This window comes from Lathamus discolor, chromosome 3, assembly GCF_037157495.1.
Source record: "Lathamus discolor isolate bLatDis1 chromosome 3, bLatDis1.hap1, whole genome shotgun sequence".
Taxonomy (NCBI): domain Eukaryota; kingdom Metazoa; phylum Chordata; class Aves; order Psittaciformes; family Psittacidae; genus Lathamus; species Lathamus discolor.
This window is the reverse complement of record NC_088886.1, coordinates 83,075,058-83,101,053: the sequence shown is the minus strand read 5'-3', so window position 1 is coordinate 83,101,053 and position 25,996 is coordinate 83,075,058. Positions and strand designations below refer to the sequence as shown.

Here is a 25,996-nt window from a genome sequence, read left to right as displayed (position 1 = left end):
TTTTGTGCTTTGGGATAAGGTACAGAGTGGGATGAACCCTTCTGCTCACTAGTGGTATTAAATTTCAGTGGAAGAGTGAATAACTTCATTCTCTTTATTGTCTTCTACGTGGCCAAAATCCACTTTGTGAGATATGTTTAGGCGTATGGCATGAAGTGTTGATAAGTTAATTCTGACATGTTCTGTATTATCAGTCAGGAGAAGATGAAAGTTGATTTTAGGGGTGAGAATTGTCTTTGTTTGACCAGTTTCATCATTTGGCTTTTCCAATATGATTACAGGTAGAGGCTGTTCCCAGGTGTATTTGCAGTACCTTGAAAGTCAAATACTAAAACGTAAAAATGTGGTACTGTGATCATATAAATTGTATTAATACAACACAAAATGTGAGAGAGATTATATACTAATTCCCATGCTGTTATATTGTGTTGGTAAACGTGTTTATTATTTTTTTAACTTCCTGCTCATTTTCTTTCAAACAATAGCCAGAACCAGTGAAGCTGACTAATGTTCATGGCATTAGGCAGTGCTTGCTTGTTAGTTGTGCTTTCAGAACATTTTAACCCATGCTTACTGCAACTCCAAAGAGAGCAATGAACTGTAACTATTAGTAGGTTGTCGAAGGGTGTGGAGAGAGCGGATCAGCGTTGATATGGGAAGTGGCACTGGTGGGAACTGGTGCTATTGGTGTGTGGTGCCATTGCTGCAACACACCAGCCTTGGAACTGTAGGAAGACAGTGGTGGTTTGGGATCTGACTGGCCTTGGTGCAAATCTGCCCAGCTTCTGGCAAAATTCCTCCCCAGCCTCTGCCTGGGGGTTGATCCATACAGGAAATAGGTGGCCCTGCACAGAAAAGGCTGACTTCTCTGTGAAGTAAGTGAAATACTTTCATGTGATTGAGGGTTTTTTTTTTTCTTTCAAAAAAATATGTAATGGTTTTTTATGTGGAATATAAGGTTCTACCTCTGTAATTTACTACTGTTCTTTCTTTCTCGAGCTTTGTCTAAAGCTTAGTTTTGTTACAAGGTTTTACAGGATTTCAGCGTGCCTGATCTGCATGATCTTACAGGCATTTGTGTTCTGTTTTCTGGGACTTCAGGGTCTGCTGTTACTCAGTGACATGTTTGAAACTTTCACCTGCTTCTAATAAGCAGTCATGTCAGCTGCAAATACATGAATCACTTTGTCAAAGGAAGGACCAAACAGTTGTAAATAGAATAATCTTAGTTTCTAGGTGCAGGACTGAAGTGGTGGCTGTTCTTGCTATAGATGCTGAGGCATTTATCGTGGTTTTGTTCAAGATCTGGTATGCTTCAGTGCTGAGTTTGCTACAGACTCTGTTGTGTGGGTTTACAGCTAGCCTGTGTTTTTGTTATCTGAAGCTGTATTGAATGGTTTTAATTTAAGGTACCCTCAGTTTTAATTGGCAAAATTAATGTGTTGTTCACTCAACCTGGACTTTGCTGTTGAAATACAGTATTCTTGTACACATGCCTGCCTTTTCTCTTTTTTTCCCCTCATTTCATAGAATAATAGAATAGTTAGGGTTGGAAAGGACCTTAAGATTGTCTAGTTCCAACCCCCCTGCCATGGGCAGGGACACCTCCCACTAAACCACACCACCCAAGGCTTTGTCCAGCCTGGCCTTGAACACCGCCAGGGATGGAGTGTTCACAACTTCCCTGGACAACCCATTCCAGTGCCTCACCACCCTTACAGTAAAGAATTTCTTCCTTATATCTAATCTAAACTTCCCCTGTTTAACTTCTAACCCATTACCCCTTGTCCTGTCACTGCAGTCCCTAATGAATAGTTCATCCCCAGAATCCCTATAGGCCCCCTTCAGATACTGGAAGGCTGCTATGAGGTCTCCACACAGCCTTCTCTTATCCAGGCTGAACATCCCCAACTTCCTCAGCCTGTCTTCATACGGGAGGTGCTCCAGTCCCCTGATCATTTCTGTGTGGAGAGCAGGTGGCAATTTGAAGGAATAGCTTTATAGTTCTGTGTACTTAAGTTGGATTTTAAGAAATCATGACTGTGATCGCTTGACCTCGCAGTATTACCTTCAGATACCAAGCAAAAATCCAGAATCACTGCTGATTGTTATTTGCCAGGTGCCTGTAGCTGTGTAGCAGTTTCCTTATTAGCATAACAATACTACTCTGGGTATTGTAGCTAGTATTTGGCATGGAGAACTTGGGATATGGAAGTTAAAGCTTTGAATGTTGTGGATTTACTTAGAGATGTTTTGTTCTGTAGCTGTTGTGTTCACTTACAAAGGGGTGAGTCTTGTGTTTCTATGTTGTTGAAGCCGTCTAGTCTAATAGGCTGGGTGAATTAAAGGATAGTCTTACTTTATAACTGAAGATCAGTTTATGCTTGCATTCTTGCATTCGTGTAGTTATCTTGGATTCGGAGCCTGACATACAGTGCACTCCAGTTTCAGCTGAGGCTTTAAGGAGTTTGCTTTGTAGTTGTTACAGCTGCAGTGTGGACCCGTTTGCCTCATGTGTGTCTCCAACTATCTTTGCCTGTTCTGGTTTTAGATACTTGTTTGTCACTGGAATATTTTTCTTAAATGCCCAGTGTTGGAGTGTAACGGTGGGCTGTGTGATCCTTCTCGTGATGTTTTTTCTACATTGTATTTTATTCAGGTAATATTCAGATAGTGGGCCATATTCATGGTTCTCACTCATTCAGATTCAACACAGAATCAGACTAGTCTTTTTTTTTTTTTTTTTTTAAGTGTTCCAATACTGCAAATCGAAGCTGCACTAAGTGTAATTTTAAATATTCTGGGTCTTTTTGGATTTATATAGTTCTGCTCTGACTATTGGAAAATCCATGCTAAGGATATCTGGCAGTTTTCTCTGTTTTCCTCCTCAGAGATGACTATTTTCCCCCTGCATATTCAGTATAATATTGAATAATTACCACAATAAGCCAGCTTTCTCTTCTTTCTCTTCTCTAGTAATAGTAGAGCTCACTAGGTGAGATGAATAACTATCTTCCCTTTCCTTGTGAAAAATGGGAATACTTTCTATTTGTTAGCACATAGTCCATTGGTACATGTTAATTTCTCAAAACATAATAGTATGAAGATGTCTAAAGAGTAAGAAATATTATCTCTTTGCAAACACTGTCTCTGAGGGACAGAAAAATTTTCACTCTTTCTGTTTGCTGGCCTACAGTATGTAGGTGTCAAGTGACTCAAGTGGGGGAAACCTGTTCACCATATTCCCTTTGCTATACTTTATAACCTATCTGAAGGACTTTCAGTATGTTTGTGTTCCATTGTTTGTGTTTCAGGAGCTCAGAGCAGGATCATTATCCTTAAAATGTGAACTGGGGTATTTTTAAAGAAGTAAACTGGTGGCATGTGTATAATGTTGCTTGTAGCAAGCATCTTCCTTCACCTCTAGAGACCGCCCAAGATGGAAGGAAGCTCTCTGATGTCCAAGCCTGTCTTGCTGTAAGGAGGTGGCTATTATAACTTGTAGATGCTTGTTTTTTCCATCTACTCAGGAAAAACAATGTGTTAATTGCACATGAAAACAAATGGGGTAGGAAAGAGGAAGAAAGAGTACGAGAAGAATGAGTTTCATTCATCCAAAATGAAGTTTGATGTATGGTTGTGTGAAAAGGATAGGTGAAGGAGAGAGAAAGAAGTGGTCATCAGTCCTTCCTGTTACGTTTGACGCATAGTCATAGTAGTACTTAGTCCTGTTAATTTGTCAGAGCATAATTGAAGGTGGCGAACGATCAAGAAATATTTTGGGCTCTCTGGTGTCTTTTTCTGACCATTTAGCATGCTGAATGTGAAGCCTTTAGTGAGCTGTGCTTATGCTGTGTTAGTCTCATTCCAAACACTAAAAAGAAGCTGCGCTTTCTGGTTGTTGTCTGTCTGCCTTCACTCAGTAATCCCCTTGACTTCAAAGAAAAACAAGGGCAGATTTTTCTGCCTTTTCCCAGATAGGTAACAGTTTTTCTGTTACAAGTCTGCGGTACTCCACAGGCCTTGTGCATGAATTGTTTGGTTCCCTTTGTTTGTTTTGCTTTTTTCCCTCCCATCCTTAAGGATGCCAGCAAGGCAAACAGCCTGAGCAGACTTCACAAAAACTGCCGATGTGCTGAGATAAAACCCACCTTAGTGACAGAGACAGATCTTTCTCTGTACTGACCTGATCTGATTAGAGTCCCTGTTTTGACACCATGTTTTTAGCACCTTCAAAGACACAAACTTTTAAAATCAGGTCTTCAAAGTGACCTTATGCAAAATTTTATCTTTCTTTCCAGGACTTCTTTCCTGCTTTGTAGTTGCACCATTTGGCTATATCACATCCAATGATGATTAAACCCCCCTCCGCCCAAAATCAGGGAAGGATAAGTTTTCACAACTAGCCTTAAAAGATGAAGTGAACAATCTAAACAAAATTTTTGTGTGTGTGAAAATAAATAAATAAAATGTGATTTGATTTTTCCTTGTTTGCTTTCCTGGAATAGGTTCCCTTTTTATAGTCTGAAAGGAGATCTGCCAGAAGGTAGGAGAAATTGCATTGTTTCTGAAGAAAGAAACCTTTGGTTCAGCTCATACTTGAATGTTTAATTTATTCCTGTTAGAAGGGATAAAATTCTTCTCTGTTGTCTCACTGTGTGAAGAAAACTTCTTGACTTCACTGAAAATCAAAATGTGTGCTCTGGCCAGAAGCAAAGCATTATGGATGCATTATTTAGAGTGGCTGTACTTCTGTGATCTCACATTTTATTTGCTGTATTGAAATCAGGATGCATAAGGTGACATGAACCAGACACAAACAGATCAGATGTGTCTTTACCTGGTAAATACCCATATTAAAAAGTATTTTGATCTTTCGAGAGGTTCAGTTTTTTTGTGGTTGATGTATTTTTAATCCTCGTGAAAAGATGGCCCTTGATACTTGTTTGAAGGTAACATTTTTCTTTTAAAGCATGTACTGATTTAAGGATTCTTCAGTTACCTTATTTCGTATGTTTCTCATGCATGCAGATACTTAACAGTTTTTGTTTGGTTTGAGTCGAACTTGGAAACAGTTCAGTATACTGTAACTGTTGCATGTGAGTTGATAAGGGAAGCTTACTAAGGAGAAGTTTTAGATAGGAGTTGGCTGCTAGTGTTTTTAGGATGATACCATGCTCAGTAGTAATGTGATATTCTAGTATTGTTTTAATTTTCTGGAGGTAATTTGTCTAAGATTGCTTAAGTTGCTATTAATGGAAAACTCATTTCAAGAGGCCCTCTTGTAGGAGGCAGTGATGTCCTATCTTAGCCTGATGGAATGTTCAAGATCTTTGTAATTACTTAAGCTATGTACTTAAATATCTTGCAGTCGTGATACAGCCTATAATATCAACAGTATTTGCTCAAGTAGTTTGTTTAGTTGGACCTCTTCTTGCAGAAAGGGAAACCTGGGAGATCAGCTCTTGAGTTACAAGTGTTACCACTGTGAGGTGGGTCTCTTCACTGGCAGATGCCTTCCTAGTAGGAAGCTGACAAACACTGCTCAAAGTGATGTCACTGTCAATATGGTTGGTTTTTATTTTTGTTTGTGTAGGGTTTTTTTTTATTGTTGTTGTTATCATGTTTTTTTGTGTTTGTTGTATTGGTTTTGGTTTGAATTTCTTTTTTTGTGTGGGTGTTTTTGTTGTGGGGTTCACTTTATGCCTTACAGTAAGGAGCACTTCAGGGCTATGTGCCTGTAACTACATCAGCTGAACTGAAAATACCCATGCTGTTTGCAAATACTATGGAAAGGGAGGCAAAGTTGTGTTTTGGTAGGGGAGTTGGAAGCTTGTTAGTTAGCCCTGCTAAATTTACTGTTAAAAGTGAAGAACTTTGTCTTGTCGAAGACAAACTTGTCAAACTTAGGAGTTTGAGTGTTTGGATTGTTTTCTGTTCTCCGTCACCCCCTGGTTAAGGCAGAAAACAACTTTCTTGGGTGGCTTTATTTTTAGACTACTTCATCCGGAAGACAGAAAGGACCTTTTATAGCCACCTTTCTAGGACTATTTCTACTGTATGGCTTTCTTTGTTTTACATAGTTTTATTGCTGGATGCCTAAAAGCAGCTTCTTTCTGAGTGGGCTACCCTCTGTCCTTTGCCCTCATCTTACCTTTAATTCCTGTCTTTGAGCTGAAGCAGTATAGAATACTACTGACTTGAGAGAATGTGTGTCTCTTCACCTGCCAGAAGGATAAAGAAGCTTTATCTCCTCTCTGTTGTCTTAAAGCATGTTCATTTCTAACACAAGAAGATGCAGTGTTTTGGCGGAGGAGAACAAATACTATAGAATACATGAGGAATCTTTATTGTCTCACTATGGTGTAGTGTTTTTCTAGTCTGTCTATGATCTTGAAGGCTTCTGCTGCTTTTGAATTTCTAGCTAGGAATGATTAAAAACATCTTGTCTAATTTTATGCAGTTGAACTATAGAGCTGTAAGGATAATGTAATTAATTCCAGGTAAGAATTTGTTTTCAATAATGAGACCTAGAAATGTGGATATTTATAACTTTGTACTGTAATACAAACGAAATTCTGGAAGCTTCATGAGCAGTGAAACCTAAATGTTGCTTCTCTATTTTCGGAAATTTCTGAAAAGACCTAATTTATAATCTGTTGATTTTTATGTATAGGGAGGCTTTATTCAGGTCTGGTCAGTGCTGAACTCAGTAAATGTCTGCAATTCTTTTGTGCAGAAAGCTGTTCATCTTTGATTTTTACGTAAGCTTCTTGTGTTTGCTTTTATTCCACAAAAGTGTAATCTCTGCAACATAAATATTGTTACAGAAATGATACAGTTCTGCTACTTCAGCTGTCTTCACATGTTTAGATGTAGTTCTTTGCTTTCTAGGAGGACAGAGAGTGGCACGTTTTTATTTGGGTTTCTCTTGGGCTGTAGAAGTGCGCGTACCTCTTATTGTTGCCAAGATCTAACTATTCGGCTCTAGATCACTGTGCTGTGACTGAGGAATATTTAACAACCAGCAGCGACAATATGTAGCATTGCAAGCATTTGCTTCCTATCAGCTGTTGATTTGGGGAACTTAATATTCATAGTCCCATAAAACCAGAGCCCCAGCTACTACAGCTGATGATGGCAGCCCAGTTGCTGGCCATTGAAATGCAGTCTGACTGTAAGTACCACTTCAGGCTTGCTTGGAGGTGGTTGTGGCAAACAAACCAAAAATACTGGAGTCTGTTCTGATTTAGTGATGCATTTTGAGAAGGATTTAGAGATGAACTTTGAGGCTGCGAGCAATCTCATCCATCTGGTCCTCTCCAACTCCCTTTTTGTGCTCCCCTCCACAAGCTGTGGTTTGAGAGTAACTAATATTTTAGAGGTCTTTGGTGTTGATATATCATATAGCCTTTAATGATTTCTCTAAGTATTCAAATATTTCTTATATATTGGGACATAATGGGTCACATTGTAGTATACAATCTAAAAATAATCAAGTGGCGGAATCTCTCCCTTACTGACCTTAATCTGAAATATCCCCCCAACTCTGAGTGAGCCTTTGTTCTGTTGCTGTGGATGTGGGACAGGCATATGTGATTTCCAGTTTTTAAATACATCCTTTTTCATGCAGTATTTCATTGAAGTCTGTCTGCTCTAGGGTAGCAATCACGTGGAGGTGCTTCTAAAATGCCAGCCTGAGAACTGGTGTGGGAGGAGTCTTACTGTTTGACTGAAAATAAAAGCATAGAAGAATTCTCAAACCTATTTTAGACTATTTGAACCAGAAGGTGTTACATTAGGTAGCAACAGTTAGATTAAGATTCTGTGGCAACATGAAGGGAGGGCAAGAAGGAGGACCCTGGTGGGAGCCATAGGCCAGTCAGCCTCACCTCAGTCCCTGGGAAGGTTGTGGAATGGCTCATCTTGGAGGCCATCTCTAAGCATTTGGAAGATAAGTAGGTGATAAGGTGTAGTAAGCATGGAATTACCAAAGGGAAATCATGCTTAACCAACCTGATTGCCTTCTATGATGGGACAGCTTGCTGGACAGATGAGGGCAGACCAGTGGATGTTGTCTACCTGGTCTTCAGCAGGGTTTTTGATATCGTCTCTGATGACATCCTCATAGGCAAGCTCAGAAATGTGAGCTGGACAAGTGGACAGTGAGGAAGGCTGTAGGAGCTAGGTCTGTTCAGCTTGAAGAAGTGAAGGCTTGGGGGTTATCTGATCAATATATATAAGTCCCTGAAGGGAGGGTCTCAAGAAGATGAGGCCAGACTTCCTGGTGGTGCCAGCAGATAGGGTGAGAGGCAATGGGCATTAACAAAACTAGAGGAAGTTCCATCTGAACGCAAGGAAGAACTTCTGTTTTGTGAGAGTGACTGAGTACTGGAATAGGTTGCCCAGAGAGGCTGTGAAGTCTCCTTCCCTGGAGACATTCAAGAGCCATCTGGATGCCGTTGAGAGTAATGTACCCTTAGGTGACACTGCTTGAGCAGGGGGGTCGGACTGGATGACCCCAGTGGTCCCTTCCAACCTCAACTTTTCTGTGACTGTGCATGTCAAACTGCTTCTTTAAATTTATGTCACTTCTCTGCCTAAATCACACTTGTGCATGCATGTGACCTGGCTTTAATTTAACATTTGGTAAATATTTGCATAGTAATTCCTAAAGTGTTCTCCCACACATAAAGGAAATGATGATAAACAGTTTTTAAGTGGCTTGATGTTAAACACAAACATGACTTGCAGCCCTAAGGTAAAGTGCACATTAGAGTAACTGTTCAATATTCATTTGGGAAGTCTGGTATGCATTATACCAGGTAACTTATTTGTACTTTCTCTGTACGTATTTAGATGTTTGTTCTGTATACCTCGGCTAAACTTCTGCACAAGGGTTATATGCCATGCTGTAAGAGAACTTCTCCCCACTTGTGCTGTTAGGATATTTTGGACCTGTTTTGAAGAATGCCTGTAGATGTATTTTCACCTAAATGACCCTGCTATCAGGAGAGCATTTAGGAGCACAGATAGATGGTAACCAAACTTGAAAGCTGCCCAGAGCTTCTAGGCTGCTGTTAGTGTTTTGTTTTTACAAGAAACTAATTCTTTCTTCTTGGGCGTATGAACTTCCAGTGATGATGGTCAAGAAGATACTGGGAGGAATCATTCTAGACACTGTCACTCATTGGAAGAGGACTTAAATCTCAAACTAGAACCTCTGCGTTTCAGAATACAGTTCTTAAACTCTTTTGCTTTATCTTTCATAGTTTCTCAGCAAGTGCCTTCTCAAGTAAATATGTCCTTAATCCCTTCCCTGAGTGAAAACGAGATGTCATCTTCTCCTATATTGTTTATAAACTCAGAAATTCAGTGTTTTCTGCTTTCAACAGGGAAGCAGTGTTATTTCATTGAAGCAAACATATGCAAGCTGGGATCAACCCTTCACACGTCAAACACCACAACAACCTACGACCTGTGTTATCGGGTTCCAACTTTCAGACCTTTCAGGAAACACTGTAGAGGCAGAAAAGCTGTTTGTTTTGCAAGGACTCTGGTGATAATACTTTAATAAAGTTACCCTGTTACTTTGGAAATGTGTTCTCCTGCCTAGCAGTTTTACAATATATGGAAAGCTGAAGTGTTCTGGAAATTCTTGTGGTGGTTGTATCTTACTAAAACATAAGAAACTTAAATGAAGACCATCCGTTTTTAAGAAAAGGTTTGATTTCTGTAATGACGATTCCATCTTGGATGTACCACAGTTATTTTTCAGACCTGTTCTACTCCTTTTGAGCTCTAAATAACGTATAAAACGTGCGTGTGGGTGCATATGCATGCACATTCATTTTTCCTCCTGTTACTGTCCATCCCCTACTCATCATGGGATGAAATGCTGCTTGGGACTTAAGGTATTCAGCTTTTATATGTACTCGTAGTTAATGGCGTGTTTTATATGGCAGGTTAGCTAAAATATCAGTGTTTTATTTAGTGGAGCTGTCTGGTCTCTTGGTGGGAGTAAAGAAGCACAGAAGAAATTGCTATATAGATTTTAGTTTATTTTTTTATATATACACACTTTGTATCCTGTGCATGGCAGTGTTTGGAATTCATCCAAAGAACAGAAAATGTTCTCTGACTTTGAAATCACTTTGGAATGGGTGAGTGATTTTGCTGGTCAGATGAACTGTTGTTACTGCTGTGACTGTGCAGAGGGAATTTCCTCCACCTAGGCTGTCTAGAAGTAGTTACTATTTGCTTCATCAAACAAGTCTATAAAAAGAAGCGTATCTCTCTCTGAGCTTAGTAGCTGGGATTTTTTTTTAACTTGCAGGGCTGAAGTTCTGGCTAACTTAATAGAAGCTAGTTTCACATTTGTATCTCTGACACAGCAGATGTTCGGTCTTCTTGTAGTTTCTGGTGGTTGCTGTAATTGGGAAGTCTTGGGACCAAAAGGTCATAGTGTCTTCACACTATGTGTACCTGAGTCATAGTGTTTGTGGGAGCGGTACCTAAACTATTAGGAAGTATTTTTCTGATAAGGAAGCTATTTGAATCGTATTCTGCTTTAATTCTTGTATTTCAGTATGAATTGTCATTCCTTTCTTTCAAAAAAGTTAACATTGGCTCCACTTGCTACAAAAGATTGGTGAGGAATAACATCTTCTGTTCTTTCAGACTGATTTAGAGACTACTTTCTCTTGATATGGCCACTAACAAACTCATTACTATATTTGTCATGGCCCAGAGTTTAAAGAAGGTTAATAATTTAAGCTTAGTTTAGGATGGCTGTGTGTCTTGATCTTGTTTCCCGCCAGCTTGCTGCATTCTGTTGGGGCAGTAGAGCTTTTGCAGTCCTTTATTTCTTTTTCCATGACACATCTGGGTTGATGCAGCTACTGAATCACAAATAGAAGGGAACATTGAAAGCAAAATATTCCCATCAGCTGTTTATTTTTTTTCACATCTACATTATTCTGTCTACAGGATGCTTAAACATCATAACACGTATAAAGGGTTTTAATATATCTTCAGGCAAAACCCTGTTAGCTGCAGAAGTTTGTTGAATTAAGAGGAGTGTTTTTCAAATATGCTGTTTTAGTGTCACTAACTCGGAAAGCCTTTTGTGATTGCATTAGTTAAAAGGTTCAGGAGGAATATTTGTGGCTACTGATGCATTCCAGTTTGAGAGAATCATATTGTGTAAGTTAATTGGTAGGGTCAAATGACACTCTTTCACAAGGTTTCTGCATTAGGTAAATTGTTTGAGCTAAGTTAACCTGCTTGCTTGTTGCACAGAGATTCTTCTCGTCCTTTTCATCTTAGAATTTTGTGGTTATAGTAAAAATGCTTAAATCAGGAGCTTTAAAACAGAGTTTTGAGCTCTAATAGTTGTCTACAGTTCAGCACCTTGCAGAGACAAAAGCATCATAGTTGATTTGCTTAAACTTTCTAATTTTGATCACCTGATACCTACAGTGAACAAGCATTTTCAATTTTGCAAATGGGCGGTTTCAGTGCAAGATGAAATAACTGTAGTTAGAGGTGAATTACAGATTAAATAGATGTGTTACAAATAGAGATACTGTTATGTGCTTACTTGGGTGGTTGTCATTTAGCTGAGGTGTACTTTAGATACACTTAATCCTCAGACAAGTGTAAGGGGGTAAAAGGACTGTGGGTTAACCTAAGGCAGCTAAGCCCCACACAGCTGCTTGCTCACTCCTTGCCTAGTGGGCTGGGGAGGAGAACTGTAAGGGTACAAGTGAGAGCTCATGGGCTTGAGATAAAGACAGTTTAATAGGCAAAACAAAATTCCATGGTATGGAATATGCCTTTGGCCAGTTGGGTCAGCTGTCCTGGCTGGGCTCCCCTAGCCTACTCACTGGTGGGGTGGTGTGAGAGCCAGAAAAAGCCTTGACTCTGTCTAAGCACTGCTCAGCAATAGCGAAATCATCCCTGTGTTATCAACACTACTCCAGCAACTAGCTGCTATGAAGGAGATTAACTTTAGCCCAGCCAAAACCAGTACGTGTGAGTGGAAGAATTGAAACTGAACTGTTAAAGCTAGACGAGTCAGAACAGGCAAAACATTTTGTTTCGAGTTCACACAGCAAAGTTGCTAGTGGCATGATGGGCTGACCTATTGGTAATGCCAGGGTAGTTGTGGTGTGAGGCTTTTCAGTTTGTTTTTTGACTGCTGCATGTGGATGATGTAATCAAATTGATCCACATCTGTACTTACGATGGAATTATCCTGATTTATCTGCTGTCTGCATCACTTAATGGCTAAAGCTATAGAATACCCATAAATAAATACGGAGTGGAACATCTGTACTTCTGAGGGACTGAATTATGTGGGGAATATCTAAATGTAGTGATAAGGGACTTGCTAGTCTATATAGTGTGTCTGTTGTGCTTCACTTGGTTTCTGAGAATTGTGATCTATTTAGACTTGACAAGGAAGAAGAAATTGGAGATACAAATGTAATATAAAGGAATTACTGGGATTGTGTATTGCACATCAGCAGTACTCTTCTTTGTCCATTTCTGAAACCTTTCTCAAAGCTACATGTGTGCATGCCGCTTTCACGACCATTAATTTTAGCGTATTCTGGCCAGTCTCAACAATATTTGTTGGAATGCTCAAATCCGCTTTGCAGTCTTAACTAAGCATGTTTCCTTTCTTCAGTGTGCTGTCCAAAATGTGCTAGTTCAACACTTAACAATGCTGATACTGTAGGGTACTCAAACTTGTTGCTGTCACTGGATGAGCTGCCATGTGCTTGTTAAACAGCAATAGCTGGCCCTAATAGGAGAAATGGTTGAATGTCAAGGCAATGCAAACATAACTCCCACTTAGCCTGTCCCTCTCGGAAGCTAGGTGTACACAGGAAGGTGGTATGGTTTGAGGGCAGTGATTATGGATGTGTGTCTGCTTCCTGATTTGTATTTCATGTCAGGGAGAATTTGCTGCTGAGCAGTGTATTTTGAACCTTTTGGCTTCAGGGTCAGTGGAACGATGGCTAAGCTCCTGTTATTGAAGTGAAGTAATAATATATGAGGAAAACATTGGTTTGGAAAGCTAACTTGATTCCTCTTCATCTGGTACACAATGTTGTATTAGAATTTGAGAGCATTTATTTGTGAAAGCAAACTGCGATTTATTCTATTCGTTTATTTTTTGCCACAGTAGGCTGACCTACTTCCTCAGAGAAATAATGGGAGTTTTAAATATATATAAAGACAGGCATACACTCCTCCCCCCATAAATTGTCAGGAGTGGTGCTTTTCCATCCATATATGTATTTACGTTAACTGTTTAAATAACGAATGATAAGGCAATGTACGTTTTGAAGATCTTTTGTGTTGTATTCTGTAAGTAGTGTCTTGTTATGTGTCTGTAGTTTTAATTCTAATTTGATTTTTTTCTCCAAGCTTCTGCCGCCTGATTAAAGAGGGAAGTAGGTGGGAAGCAAAGGGGTACAAAGCTGCTTTGTCTGACAACACTAAAACCATGCAAGGTTAGATTAACAAGTCGTGTGTCTGTCTTACAGGATCCAGCTTCCTGGGTAAATATTCACCACCTGGAGTATACAGATGGAGGAATTCTGGACCCAGATGATGTGCTGGCAGATGTTGTGGAAGACAAAGATAAGGTAGAGCTTGGATAAAAATACTGGCTTTGCTTTTTGGTGTGTCTCTTCGAAGAACTAATGCTACTTTCTTGTTTCTCAGGCATCTGGCAAGTGAAGTGGGTGTTAAATATTCCTAAATGAAACACATCTGCTCATAGGTGCTACAGCTCTCTGTTTCTGGGCAGGGGGGTGGGGTGGGAAGAGACAGATACAGGATGGGGGACACACCTTTTCAAGCAGTTTTGTGATTCTTTTTAATGCTGTGTGAGAACAGTGGTAGAGGAATGAGAGTTTTGTAAGACATCTTTTTTCATGCCACTTGAAATATCTATTACAGTCTTTTTCCTTTGCTTAGAATTGTTTTTGAGGAACATTCAAATGTCATGATTGTGTGACAAAATAAACAGTCAAATCCTGTGATGACAAGAACAACTGCCTCAACTGTGTTGAATTTCAGGAGCAATTCCTGTCATTTATTGCTGAAGGTCTAAGCAGTTATAAATTTTAGAAGCTATGAGCCTCTGACTTTCAATTCAGACAAGATAGATCTCCCTTCTGGGGAGAGAAATGGAAGCTGCAAAGACGCCCCTTTTATATTTTTTGCAATTATCTGAAAATTTAGTTTTTGGAAACTAACTGAGTTATTTCCGCATGGAGGCGGAGGGGTATAATGTGTAATACTTTGCTGCTTTTTCTCTCCTCATCTTTTCTTGTTGTAAAATCAGAGGGAAACAATGTATCTAGTGATTTGAAACTGAAGATCCAAACATGGGATATGCCTGTACTTTTAGGCAAATAGCTGTCTATTCACACTGCTGTATGCTTGGTGACTTAAAATAATTTTGTATATAGCAAATAGAAATGCTAGTTTTATATGCTGTTGATTCTTCAGTGACTTACTATCAAGTGCAATATTTTGCTTATGATTAATGGGATACTGCTCAGTACCTTAGAAAATTATCTAAGGTGTACTTCAGTGTCTTTTTATGGTGGCTTGTGTGGGAATTCTTAAAAGCAAAGAAGCTCTGTTTGGTGTATGTTCTTTTTATTAAACTTGTGTTTCTTGCTTGTCTGTATTTACTCAAAGTGTACTTAAAATGCGCTAATACTTTTTTCTGGTAGTGTTTGAAAACTAAATACTGTGTTCTGAGGATTGACACAGCTGTATATAAAGGGTAAGACCGCAAGTGTAAATTGTCGTAAGAACATAAGCATAACATGTCATAAAAGGAGATACTGCATCAAAGGGAAATGCATTCCTGGTCTCATTAGTTAATAAAAGTTAACATGTCCACCCAGGATTCCTCTATTTGAAGTGCTGATACAGGAATACTTACGCAAATATGAGCAGTAGTTTGCAGAATATTTGACATACCATCTAGTTTTTAACTTGTCAGAGCCTTTTCTGTACTCTGTTGTTGGGTATTGCTGGTTGAATATGTGTTAGTGACAAAGTTTCTAGTTCGCACACAGCTGTCGGCTTAAGGATCTTCTGTTATGATAGTTCTAGGTGGGACTCTGGTTCTGAGGCAGCCTTGAGATAAAAACACTGGAAAACCAGACTCTTGAAGTAGTGTGGGGTGGTTTGGGTTGTATGGTGGGTTTTCTTTTTTAAGAGTGGAAGGAAACAAGAGGTATGTGATTGTGATGGGCATTGTGCTGATACTCTGCTGAGTGCCATTGTAGTCTTAGAAGTGGTTTCTGCTTGGATGTCTCCTTTGTTAAACAGAGGTGCCTTGTGTTTTTTAGCAGCAGCAGAAGCTTTAGAAGGACCTAAAGCAGTATCGATAAAATGCTGAAACAGTGACATTGTTTCAAGATTTGTAGAGACTGTGACTGTCATTGAGGTGTTTTTAATGATAGTATCAAGTAGACGGTATGAATTAAGTGTAGTTCAGATACTTATTTTAGCTAAGCATTTAGTGAAATATTAAATAGCAAAGTCAATGAATTCCTCCTTCTCTGTTCGCTACTAGCAGAAGCGCAATATTGAGAAAACATGTCTCCTGGAAGGTCTCCAAATGCTAGAGAAATTAACTGCTGGGTGTTCGGAATAGTTAATGGGCCGCGCATGCTCCTCATAAGAAGCTGAAGATCTGGCTGAAGTGGTTTTATTTTGTGAAGGGTGCTACGTAACTCTGTTAAACCGTACTTCTGGCAGAAGTCTTGCACGTGCCTTTAGTTTCAGTGATAGAATTGTGAGTGTGAGGCTGGTTTGGAAAAGTTGTCTCAGCAAAATGACAAACACTTGGGTTCAGAAGTAGATATGAACTTCAAGATTGATGCAATTATACAAAGGAGATGTCTCTCCAAGTACGTGACAGGCATATTTTCTGTCAGTGGATTTTGAACTTTTTATGTTGGTTCCAAGCAGGTTTAGTCACTGGGAGTGCTGTTGGCTAGGTATAATACTTGTACAACAGTTATTTTCTGTCTTGGATCTGACTCTGTAGGCCTTCAGGGCTGTCATTCCAGCTGTGAAAGTGATGGCGCACTCTAATGTGCAGTGTGTATTTAAATGAAGTTATAATGAAGTAATTCCGCCTTTGAACAGTTTCTGTTCCCTCCAACCATTGAATCCCTCAAGAAATGGAGAACGAAATCAGAACTGAAATCACCTTTAGGTAAGAAGAGAAGGTATGCCCGAAGAGTGCAAGGTGGTAAGGAAAATGATTTCTGCAAGCAGGTTGAAAAGCAGTAAAATGAAGTCAAAATAAGAAAGCAAGTGGGCAGGAGTTTAGGAAAAAAAAAAGGGCTGTGGAATTCCGAGGATATTTCTCTTAATGGAGAGGTGCAGTATTGCTGCTTTAAAATCTCTTGTGAATGAGTAGCAGAGACCTCTATGCTGGCTTGTTTCAATTATCGTCCAGTGGGTCAGCAGAGCCTGAAAATGTCATGCTTTGCAGATCTTTGTCATGTGGTTTGCTTCTGAAATATGCAATGCATGCCAGTAGTGCATATTGAAGTTGGAGAAATGTGGTTCAAACTCTAGAATTCCATGTAATTGAGCTTCCTAGCATTTTCTCTAGGGTTTTGTAACTCTGATAACTGGGATGCAGAATAGAGTTTTTTATTCCTCAGTTTGTTGTACAACAGTAGATTACACTTGTTAAGGAGAAACAAAGCAAGATATGTTAACTTAGTTACAGCCGAGGTTTTTTTTACCTCTTAAAGTATATGCTGCAGTGGTTTATTATGTAGGCTGTTCTACAGGTTGTTGCATATTGTTCAGCTTTTCCCTGGAGAAGTTGAAAAACCAATACAAATCACTTTGTAAAGAGTAAGCAATGTACGAGATGTTTGGTAGCGCAGAAAGCAATTTAATTATGCTAGTTTCATATAACATGGAGGTATCATTTTGAGTGTGCTGTAGACATAGGGTGGTTCATACTGGTATAACCTGGATGCTCTCTGTGCTTCATAAAATCTGCACCAAAAAAGACATACATCAAAGAAAAAGATAGTATAGCTTCCCCTGCCCTCTCCCCCTCCCAAGGTGGTGAATGTTGCTCTGGACCAGGGTTTTGACACTCAACGTTTTATGACATTTATAGAATCATAGAATAGTTAGGGTTGGAAAGGACCCCAAGATCATCTAGTTCCAACCCCGCTGCCATAGGCAAGGACACCTCACACTAAACCATCCCACCCAAGGCTTCATTTAGTTGGTTAGTACCATGGTCAAGTTACTGGTTTAATGCATGTGATTTTACTGGCTGTTAAACTGGTTGCAGCCAGTACATGCTTCGAACTTTTGATACTTAGTGCTTCTGTCAGAGTGTTGGTTACACTTCTGTAAGTTTGAATGCCTTCTGTGAGACAACTGTTGTCCTGAGGCAGACAGTTCTTATGTTTAGCTCCTTGTTGTTAATGAGGTAAAATGGGGATTAGTAGATCAAAAAGCCAGATATGTTCAACATGGATAAATGAAGACATTTAGCAAAACTGGTATGTAAGGGCTGTTGTTCTTTAGATTTGGATTTAGTGTTTGGGGCTTTTTTCCATAAGTATAATTTTTAGGCTGTGGTTAGTATCTTTGCCAGAATATGTGTAGGTATTTGTCTCTGTGACTCTTCCTGATTGCTTTTGGTTTCGCTTTTATGTTTTGTGGTTTTGGTAATGAGATATTGGAGATGAGTGGAAATCTTAAAATTTGATAAGCAAAAAGGTTAACTAATAATTCATTCTTCTTTCAAATGCTAAATTGGCAAACATTAAAATGGATGTGACTTTTGTTTTGAATAACATGTTTACAACCTCCAAAAGCATGATACAGTGTTCTTATTTGTCATGTTATTCTGTTTTTCCCTTGTATAAATGATTGTAGAATGTTTCGGTTATAATTTCCCCTAATCAAAGTTATTGGGATATGAAATTGTTATTGCTGACAGTATTTGTTTACTTAAATATTCATAGCTACTTCTGGGCAATGAAGATATAAATACACAACACTACTGTGAATAAAACCTTCATGTAACTTATATCAAGGAAGTACCCGTATAAATATTCTTCAGGTGCCTGATAATTAACTGTGCATTGTGTGTCTACAAGCAGGGAAGTATTAAAAAGAACATTTCAAATATTACCTTTATCCATGTCAACACCCTAAAATATGGAGAAGGGAAGAGACACAAGAAAATCCTAGATCAAAACAAAGTATCTATCATTTTGCATTGACTGCGACAATGGTTTTTCTCCTCATCTTGAGTCACAGGGTTTTGAAGTTGTTGAAAAAGGCAGTGCTAGTGCTTGCTAAAAACCTCTGTGGAGTTTATCTGGGCTCTACCTGTAATTTGAAAACAAACAGAAAAGGCCTTGGGGATGGGGGACATTGTTACAGAAAAACTGCAGACCTTGATTTGCTGGCCCTTTGATGGCGACAATGGAGTTTTGGTTTTGCTGTTGATGAAATCGTATGCAAGCCAGTCAAGCTGCAGCCTATTTTAAAAAAATATGTTTTCACACTTTTCAGGAAGAAAAGGTTTTAAGCCATTTTGAGCTAGTGCTTGTTTAGGAAACAGATGTCTGATTTCACTCTTGTGTAGTAGGGTATGCTGTGAGCCACCTTATATATATATATATATATATATATATAAAGATATTTTGATAGGAGTTAGTCTGTTTATTTTTGAAGTGGGATCTGAACTGTGAGTACCAGAGGGAGGGGGAGGAGAAAAAAATCCCCATCATTAGTACTTACTAAACAACACTTTATTTCAGTAATGCAGTTTCTTTTAGAATACAGATTATGAAGCTTTGCATTTTTATGAAATTTGTTTTAATTTTGTTCTGCAGAGGTGCCATGCATTATTCAAGATTAGAAAATGATTTGGATTTCAGGAGCATTTGGATTTACTGATGAGGATTTCAAGCTGTGTAATTATGAAACTGTATGCACATAGGTTGGAAGTTCAGAACTCATTAGCGTAATCATTAAAATAACCATTTTTAAAGTGTGGTATTACATTCCGGGGTGTGCAATTACACTATCATGTGCTCCTGGTTACTGGAAACATTCTTGTAATAAACTTCAGGTCTAGCAATGTGCTTCCAGATAAGTTCATAGCTGTAAGAAGAGACACCTGGTCAAATGTTGCTTAGCTTATTAAAGAAAATCCAGTTTTATAGATTTAGAGCCACAACACAGTGCCTGTCTGCATAAATTAACCTATTTATTCTAGAAGAAGAATAAGCTTTTACGTATTTAGTGCTGCGTAATGCAGTTTTTCATAAAATAGATATTGGCTTGGAACATACTGCAAGGGTTACTTATTTCACTTCTACCTGCTTTAAAAGTGAAAATGTAGTTATAAAGGTTCTTACCAGATGGACTTCAAACTTCTCATTTTTTCCAGCTTTTGAACGTTCTGAACTGTGAACTCCTTCTCTGAACATCTGTAACCACCAGAGTTATCCATTTATGATAATAAGTATTCCATTACTTTTTTCAGAGGGAAATTTTAAAATTGACTGTGACTGTGGATCTGTGACACTAATAAAATTTCTGATAGTTTTGGAATAAGATTGCCTATTTAAATGCAAAAAGGGGGATTTTGGAGTTACGATCCTCTTCATGTAAGATACATGTAAGTCTGAAATTTGTGCTTTTCTAATTTGATTTTCTGTTGATCCCTCTGTCTGATGTGTATTTGGCATTTATAAAAGGAGTATTAAAAACGTGCAGCAGGTAGAAGCTCTGGAACCTGGGCTACTTGGGTTTTGGGGAGTAGTCAACTCTACAACCATAACACCTCCTCTCAACCTGAAAATGTGTTTTGTCATATGGGCACTAATTGGTGGTCTGACAGCTGAAGCTGTTCCAGTTGCTGTTCCTTAAACAATGAGAGGGATGGAGGGAGGGAGGTCATTCTAAGTGCATCTGGTCACAAATGGTGGGTTGAATGGGCCCTCATATGTCCTCATGAAAAGGAGCTTAACATCTCATTGTGTAAGCATAACCTGGTGGGAGACTTTTATTCCTTCTTAATGATTTTCCTTGATGTAACAAATACTTAGAATTCTATATACACGTGTGGATACTTAAGTGCATGTAAGCACACACATGTTAATGTTTACCAAGGGAGTGATATGCATTGTGAAAATAATGTAACCTTGTTGTGTAAAGATAATTTATTGGGTTGTCTTGCTATAAAGTAAGCAAAGCTTTTAAATACTTCCACATAATGGTTTATTTATGATATACTTTGGAGGCTGAGAGAGTTGGGGTTGTTTAGCCTGGAGAAGAGAAGGCTTTGGAGAGACTTCAGTACTTGCAAACTTTCAGTACTTTAAGGAGGCTTAAAAGACAGATGGGGACAGACTTTTTAACGGGGCCTGTTGCAATAGGACAAGGTGTAATGGTCTTTGAACTTACAGTCTTGCAGCTTGGCTGCAAGGATATGAGGATAGAAATTTTTTGATGAGTGGTGAAACACTGGACCAGGTTGCCCAAGTCCACCTGTCATACACGAAATATCTTTTGACAGTGTGTATGAATAAGAGAACATGCTTTCATCTTTTTTTTTTTGCAAGCTTAGAAGTGTCTTGTGCAAGGATCTAGAAAGGCTGACTGATTTCATAACCTGCCTACAAGTCTTATGGGGAGTGGCTGAGGGAACTGGGGTTGCTTAGCTTGGAGAAAAGGAAACTCAGGAGGGACATCACTACTCTCTACAGCTTGGTGGGTGGTTACAGTGAGGTCAGTGTCCATCTCTTCTCTCAGGTAACAAGCAATAGGGCAAGAGCAAGCAGCCTCAAGTTGAGCCGGGGAGGTTTAGACTGGATATCAGGAAAAATTTGTTCACCAAAAGGGTTGTCAAGTACTGTAACAGGCTGCCCAGGGAAGTGGTTGAGTTGCCATCCCTGGAGGTATTTAAAATGTGTGTGAATGTGGCATTTGAGGACCTGCTCAGTGGTGGACTTGGTAGTGTTAAGAGTGGGACTCAATGAGGTTAATGGTCTTTTCCAACCTAAAGGATTCTATAGCTATTCAGTATTAATGCTCTCCGGTTGTTCATTCTGTTACCATTCTGCAAAGGTGGCATTAACAGTAAAATTCAGTTACAGGAATTTGAAGAGTCAAGTCTTTAGATCTGTTGGTTTTCCTCCCTTTCTTCAAAGGCAGATGGAACAATAGTTCAACAACTTTAGTAAAAAAACAACAAACAAAAGCCCCACTTCACATTTAATAAATGCACGTTTGAAGGTCAGGATGCAGTGCGGCTTCTCTGTATTTTAAGTTAGCTAATCAGCCAAATAAAAAGGAGGTTAAAAAAATCCTTCAATAAAAATGCACCATTAGGAAAATGATATAAGAAATGACCTCCAGGAATAAGTTGTCTATCTGAAAAAAAATGAAATAATGTTAAAATATTCTGAACTTCCTAACATGAGAACATATTTGCAGTGCTGTCGCCTTCTACAAGCACTTGACTGAATCCATTCGATGCTGATTCCGCATGTGCCAGTTCCTTTGTGTGTGTGTTTTTTGTGCGGTGGGTTGATTCTTGTGTGTGTAGGCTTTTGTTTGTTTGTTTTAATCATTATGACACTATTAGAGCTGTTTCTTGATGTTGTAGTGCTAGTAGTCTGATTCTCGCTCTTACACCTCTAACTCTATTCAGGTTCTTAATTGCATCCTTGTTCTTAAAGATTCCTTCCCTGTTAGGAGGTAAGCCAGGTAAGCCAGAAGTCAGAACTGAGAGGAAGAATAGCTGGCAGTAAGGAGGGAAGGATGGGTGACACTAGAATTGATTATTGACTTGTGTTGCTTCTTGGTACTTTTGCAACAGTAGGTACTGTTTTTTCAAATAAAATCAAAGCTAACTTTCTGATGAACTCGAGTGCTACTTTTTATGTGATTATTTAACAGGCTAGAATAATTAGTGTGGCTTTTTTAAAGTAGTAAACTTCTTCCAGTGCATTTTTAACTTTAAGGGATAGCTCTCAAGAGGATAATAAAATACACTATGGTAGAGCATGCAATCAAGTTAATGTAATCAAGTTGCAAATCATTTTCTTGGAAGAACCTCCATTAGAGAAGACGAAGACTTGCTTTTCTCTTGCTGAAGAAATGTCCTCATTTGCTGTTGATTTGAGGTCCTAAGCTTAAACTGCTAGGTTTAGCTTGACTCAGGTCATATTAGTGGGACTTTCAAGTTATGATTGCTTGCCTTCCTGGGACCACACAGGGACTGATAAGAAATCAAAGAGTTGGATTTCAGAGTACCGAGATCTTTCCTGATCTTAATGATTTACATGCTTAAAATCCGAGGAATCTTTCATATGGAGCTAATGCATTTTATATTAACACTTCTGAGAAGTTTTTCCTTGGATGGCATGTTTCTTCTTACATCGTTTTATCTTCAGCTTTTAAAGAAGGTTTTCCTAAACTTTCACATATATCTAATATCTACCCCATAGCAGTCAAAGCTGTAAGGATAAAACCTGTATGATGAAGTTCCCATAGGTCAGTATAGAATAATGGTAGTGAGGAACAAACAATACAGCAACAGGAACTAAATGTACTTTACCTTTGTGACATTGAGGTTAAACTGCTGAAGGTAGGTGTGAAATATATTATGTGAGGGGCTTTGATCACGGCGCGTGGTGTACTTAGTTTCAACTTACCAGATCTATATGAGGTGTATTTAGTTTCAACTTACCAGATCTGTATGAAGCTAAAACTACCCACTGGCTTTATTTATAATCCTTGTATGCAACTATAGTTCTTACTTCTGGCCCCCATCACTGCAAACTGGTTATAGTAACTGATGAATAAAAGGGTGAAGAATTTTAATGTTCCCCTTTAGATGAGAGGTTATATTTTGTTATTCTGTATAGCAGCAGCATTCACTTAATGGAAATTCAAGTAACATCTTTATAGCTAGACTTCTATTGAGTCTCATATATAAACATGAAGTGGAAAGGTAAGTTCATTTGGAGACAGTAGCAGTTAATCTAAGAAATCGAATATGAAGTGCACTTGAACAAAGGTTTTTTCTTTTTTTTTCCTCTGCTAAAAGGTATTTTTTTTTTTTTTGCTTTTGTGAAGATGAAAGCATACAAAGATAAGGCATTTTTGTGTTCAGAATCCCTACTTCGGAAACCTTCCCTGCGCCTTCCAGCCCTAGCTAGGCTGGCTTGACATACAGCAAAGAATGTATAACTATGTTTGATCTTTTTACTGTCTTATATGAGTGATTCACATTCCCATTTCCCTAAAACCGTTTTAGAATGCTGTCCTGGTCTTCCAGTGTGAAAAGCAAAATCGTACCAGTTACATACAACAGTGTGTATATAGCATAATAGGTTGCCTATGTATCTGGAAAAGGGGCTTCTGCGTAAGTGTATGAAGGCCCTGCTTCCAGTCTTTTATGGCCACTAAAAGACAATTAATGTTTTTCAGCCTTAATTTTGCCTTGATTGTCGTTTCTGATTTCCTGGCAGCCTTCAGCTGGCCTAAGTGTGCAATTGCTTTCAAAAGAGCATGGTGTGTGCCTCCACCCAGTCCTGTGGCTCTTGCCCTTTGAACTGTACAAGAACTGATCTATGATTAAGCTAGTCTGACACAAACAGGAAACACTGTTGTTACCCAGAACAGTTTCCCAGAGTAATTCCTTTTGTGGGTTCTGTGCCTGCCAAAGGAGGTAAGAAGCAGCAGTTGTTCTGGGTAGGGGAGTGGTGGTGCTGCCAGTGTTAGTGTGGTATATAAGCAGTTGAAGCTCATGTTCTTTGTTGGCAGCCACTACAGGAATAACATTTGTTTCAAATTTTGTGACTAGGCAATAGTACACCAGAATGGGACCAAAAAAATGTACTTGGGAAATCAGGGCCATCATTCCCTGCACTGCTTTGTTGAACTGGGCCTTCTTTGCTCTAGTAGCTCACAAGGTTCAAGGTTTTTCTTGCCATTTTGCAGTCCTATTTTTGTCACTGACCTGTGTTCAAAGAAATTCTATTTGCATGTTGTTGGTAGGGAATAAGGGAATAAATGCTTACGACATCTGTAGTTAAGATTCCTAAGGACTGTCCTATACCACTTTATGCACCGTCCTACTCTGGGATGTTATTCTTATACCCAGCTTGCTCATGTTGGAGTCCTCTCTGCTACCCTGGAAGAATGTGACTGTTGGACAGTTCCTCTTGTCCTGTGTCACAGGTACAGCTCTTAAAGCAGGTTTTAGGTTATGTGTGTGTGTGTTTATTTTTTTTTTATATTTATACTCTGCTTCATCTAAATGCAGATTGGCAACCAACAGGCTATTTTTCTTGAAGTACAAAATACTGCACAGGAGCTGGTTTTCACCTCCTTGGACAAAAGGAAGTAATTGTGTGGAAAAGGATTAAGGTGCAGCATAAAGGGTTTTGTAGCTACACTGATTAGCTGTGCCACTTCAAAGTTTAGAAAACTTGATGATTGGCCACATGCAGGAGAGGAAAACCTGATAATTGAAGCATTTGGAACCCCAGCTTTTCTTCATTAAAGCTAATGAGGATATGAATAATTCTGCAGTTCGGAGGTTTTAAAACTAGAATAAAGGCTGAAAATGGAGATTGTAGGCTGACTGAAAAGAATATCCTTGTGGGGTGATACTTAATTGATCAGTGGCTGTTTCAAAAACCAAAATTATACGTAACTCTCAGTAGGCACTAGGAGAGTTACATCAAAAGGTTCTGAATGATCTGGATCATTACAAAGATTAGCTATAAGTTGTTTGTGGGTTGCTTGCTTGTCTGCTTTGACTGTGTTCTGGTAGTAGAACAGGGCTTGGAAGTTAATGTGAACAAACATTGTAGCAGACCTACCTGGCTGGTAACTTGGTAGCAGAAGAGGAGAGGTGAGTATGATTATGTTCAGCTTCCTGATAGCCTAAGTATGGCGCATAATTTAGTTCTAGATATAATCCTCTACCCTCGTATTAATAGAGATAGCAGCATATGCTATTAAACTCTTTTAGAAATTCAAGAAGGGGGATTTTTTTTCTGGGTTATTCATTACTTTAAAAGTAAAAATTAAAAGGGGTAATTCAGTCCCTTTTAAAATTGTCCCAAACCTGTAAAGTTCATGAATAAATGCTCCCAACTATTCCATTTTCTGATGTCTGTTTAATTAGTAACACTAGCCACTCTGTGGAGGATAGCTGAGAATATAAACATGCTTGAAATATCTTCAAATCATATGTGATAGAATTGAGGAAAAATCATAAGCAGCTTTTGAAGTAGCTTGATCTTGTGTTCATGTTTGATTGCCTTGTAAATGGTGGGTGTGATTGGGACTTCCAGTACTTGGCTTTTTCCCCAGTATGTTCCTTACTCTTGATAAATGAAAAAACCCCAACAACCCAAAATTGTGCTGGGAACACATTGTAAACACTATCAGAGTTGCCTGGTGAATGTATTCTGCAATACAGTTTAAAGTAGTGGGAAATAGCTTTATCCAGTTAATAGAAGACACATTGTTGACTGTATCTGATACAAAGAAAATCAAACTATCTGTTAAAGACAGTGAACTATCTCTAATTTATTGTTCTGAAAGTGTGAATTTTGCATTTTTTTTTATCTGAATTGCTTAGATATGATCTGCATCAGATGAACTGGTTTATTTAAAATATATATGAAAAAATCACCTGGCTTCATTTAAATATGTAACCCCCCCCCCCCAAACCAAAATGCGACAAGCCACCGCACGAAAGCCCGCAAGCACTTGTTCCAAGCAGTTGAAACCTCCCAAAGAAGTGTGCAACTGTTCTTAATAGTACTTTTTGTAAGCTGTGAGGTTTCAGGCATCCTTAGTAGTTGGCAGCGCTGTGACTTCCACTTGCTACCCATCCAGTGGATTTTCTAGAGTATTATGG

The 25,996-nt window shown here is 38.8% G+C and overlaps 1 protein-coding gene across 4 annotated transcripts in view; it reads left to right on the top strand.

Annotated features, from left to right (window-relative positions):
• Positions 1-25,996, top strand: part of PARD3B (par-3 family cell polarity regulator beta) — a 414,980-nt gene that overhangs the window by 15,929 nt on the left and 373,055 nt on the right. For all 4 annotated transcript variants that reach the window (XM_065670133.1, XM_065670134.1, XM_065670132.1 and 1 more), the window contains exon 2: positions 13,560-13,661. In XM_065670133.1, coding sequence (XP_065526205.1) covers positions 13,560-13,661 — 102 coding nt within the window. The remainder of the gene's footprint in view (positions 1-13,559; positions 13,662-25,996) is intronic.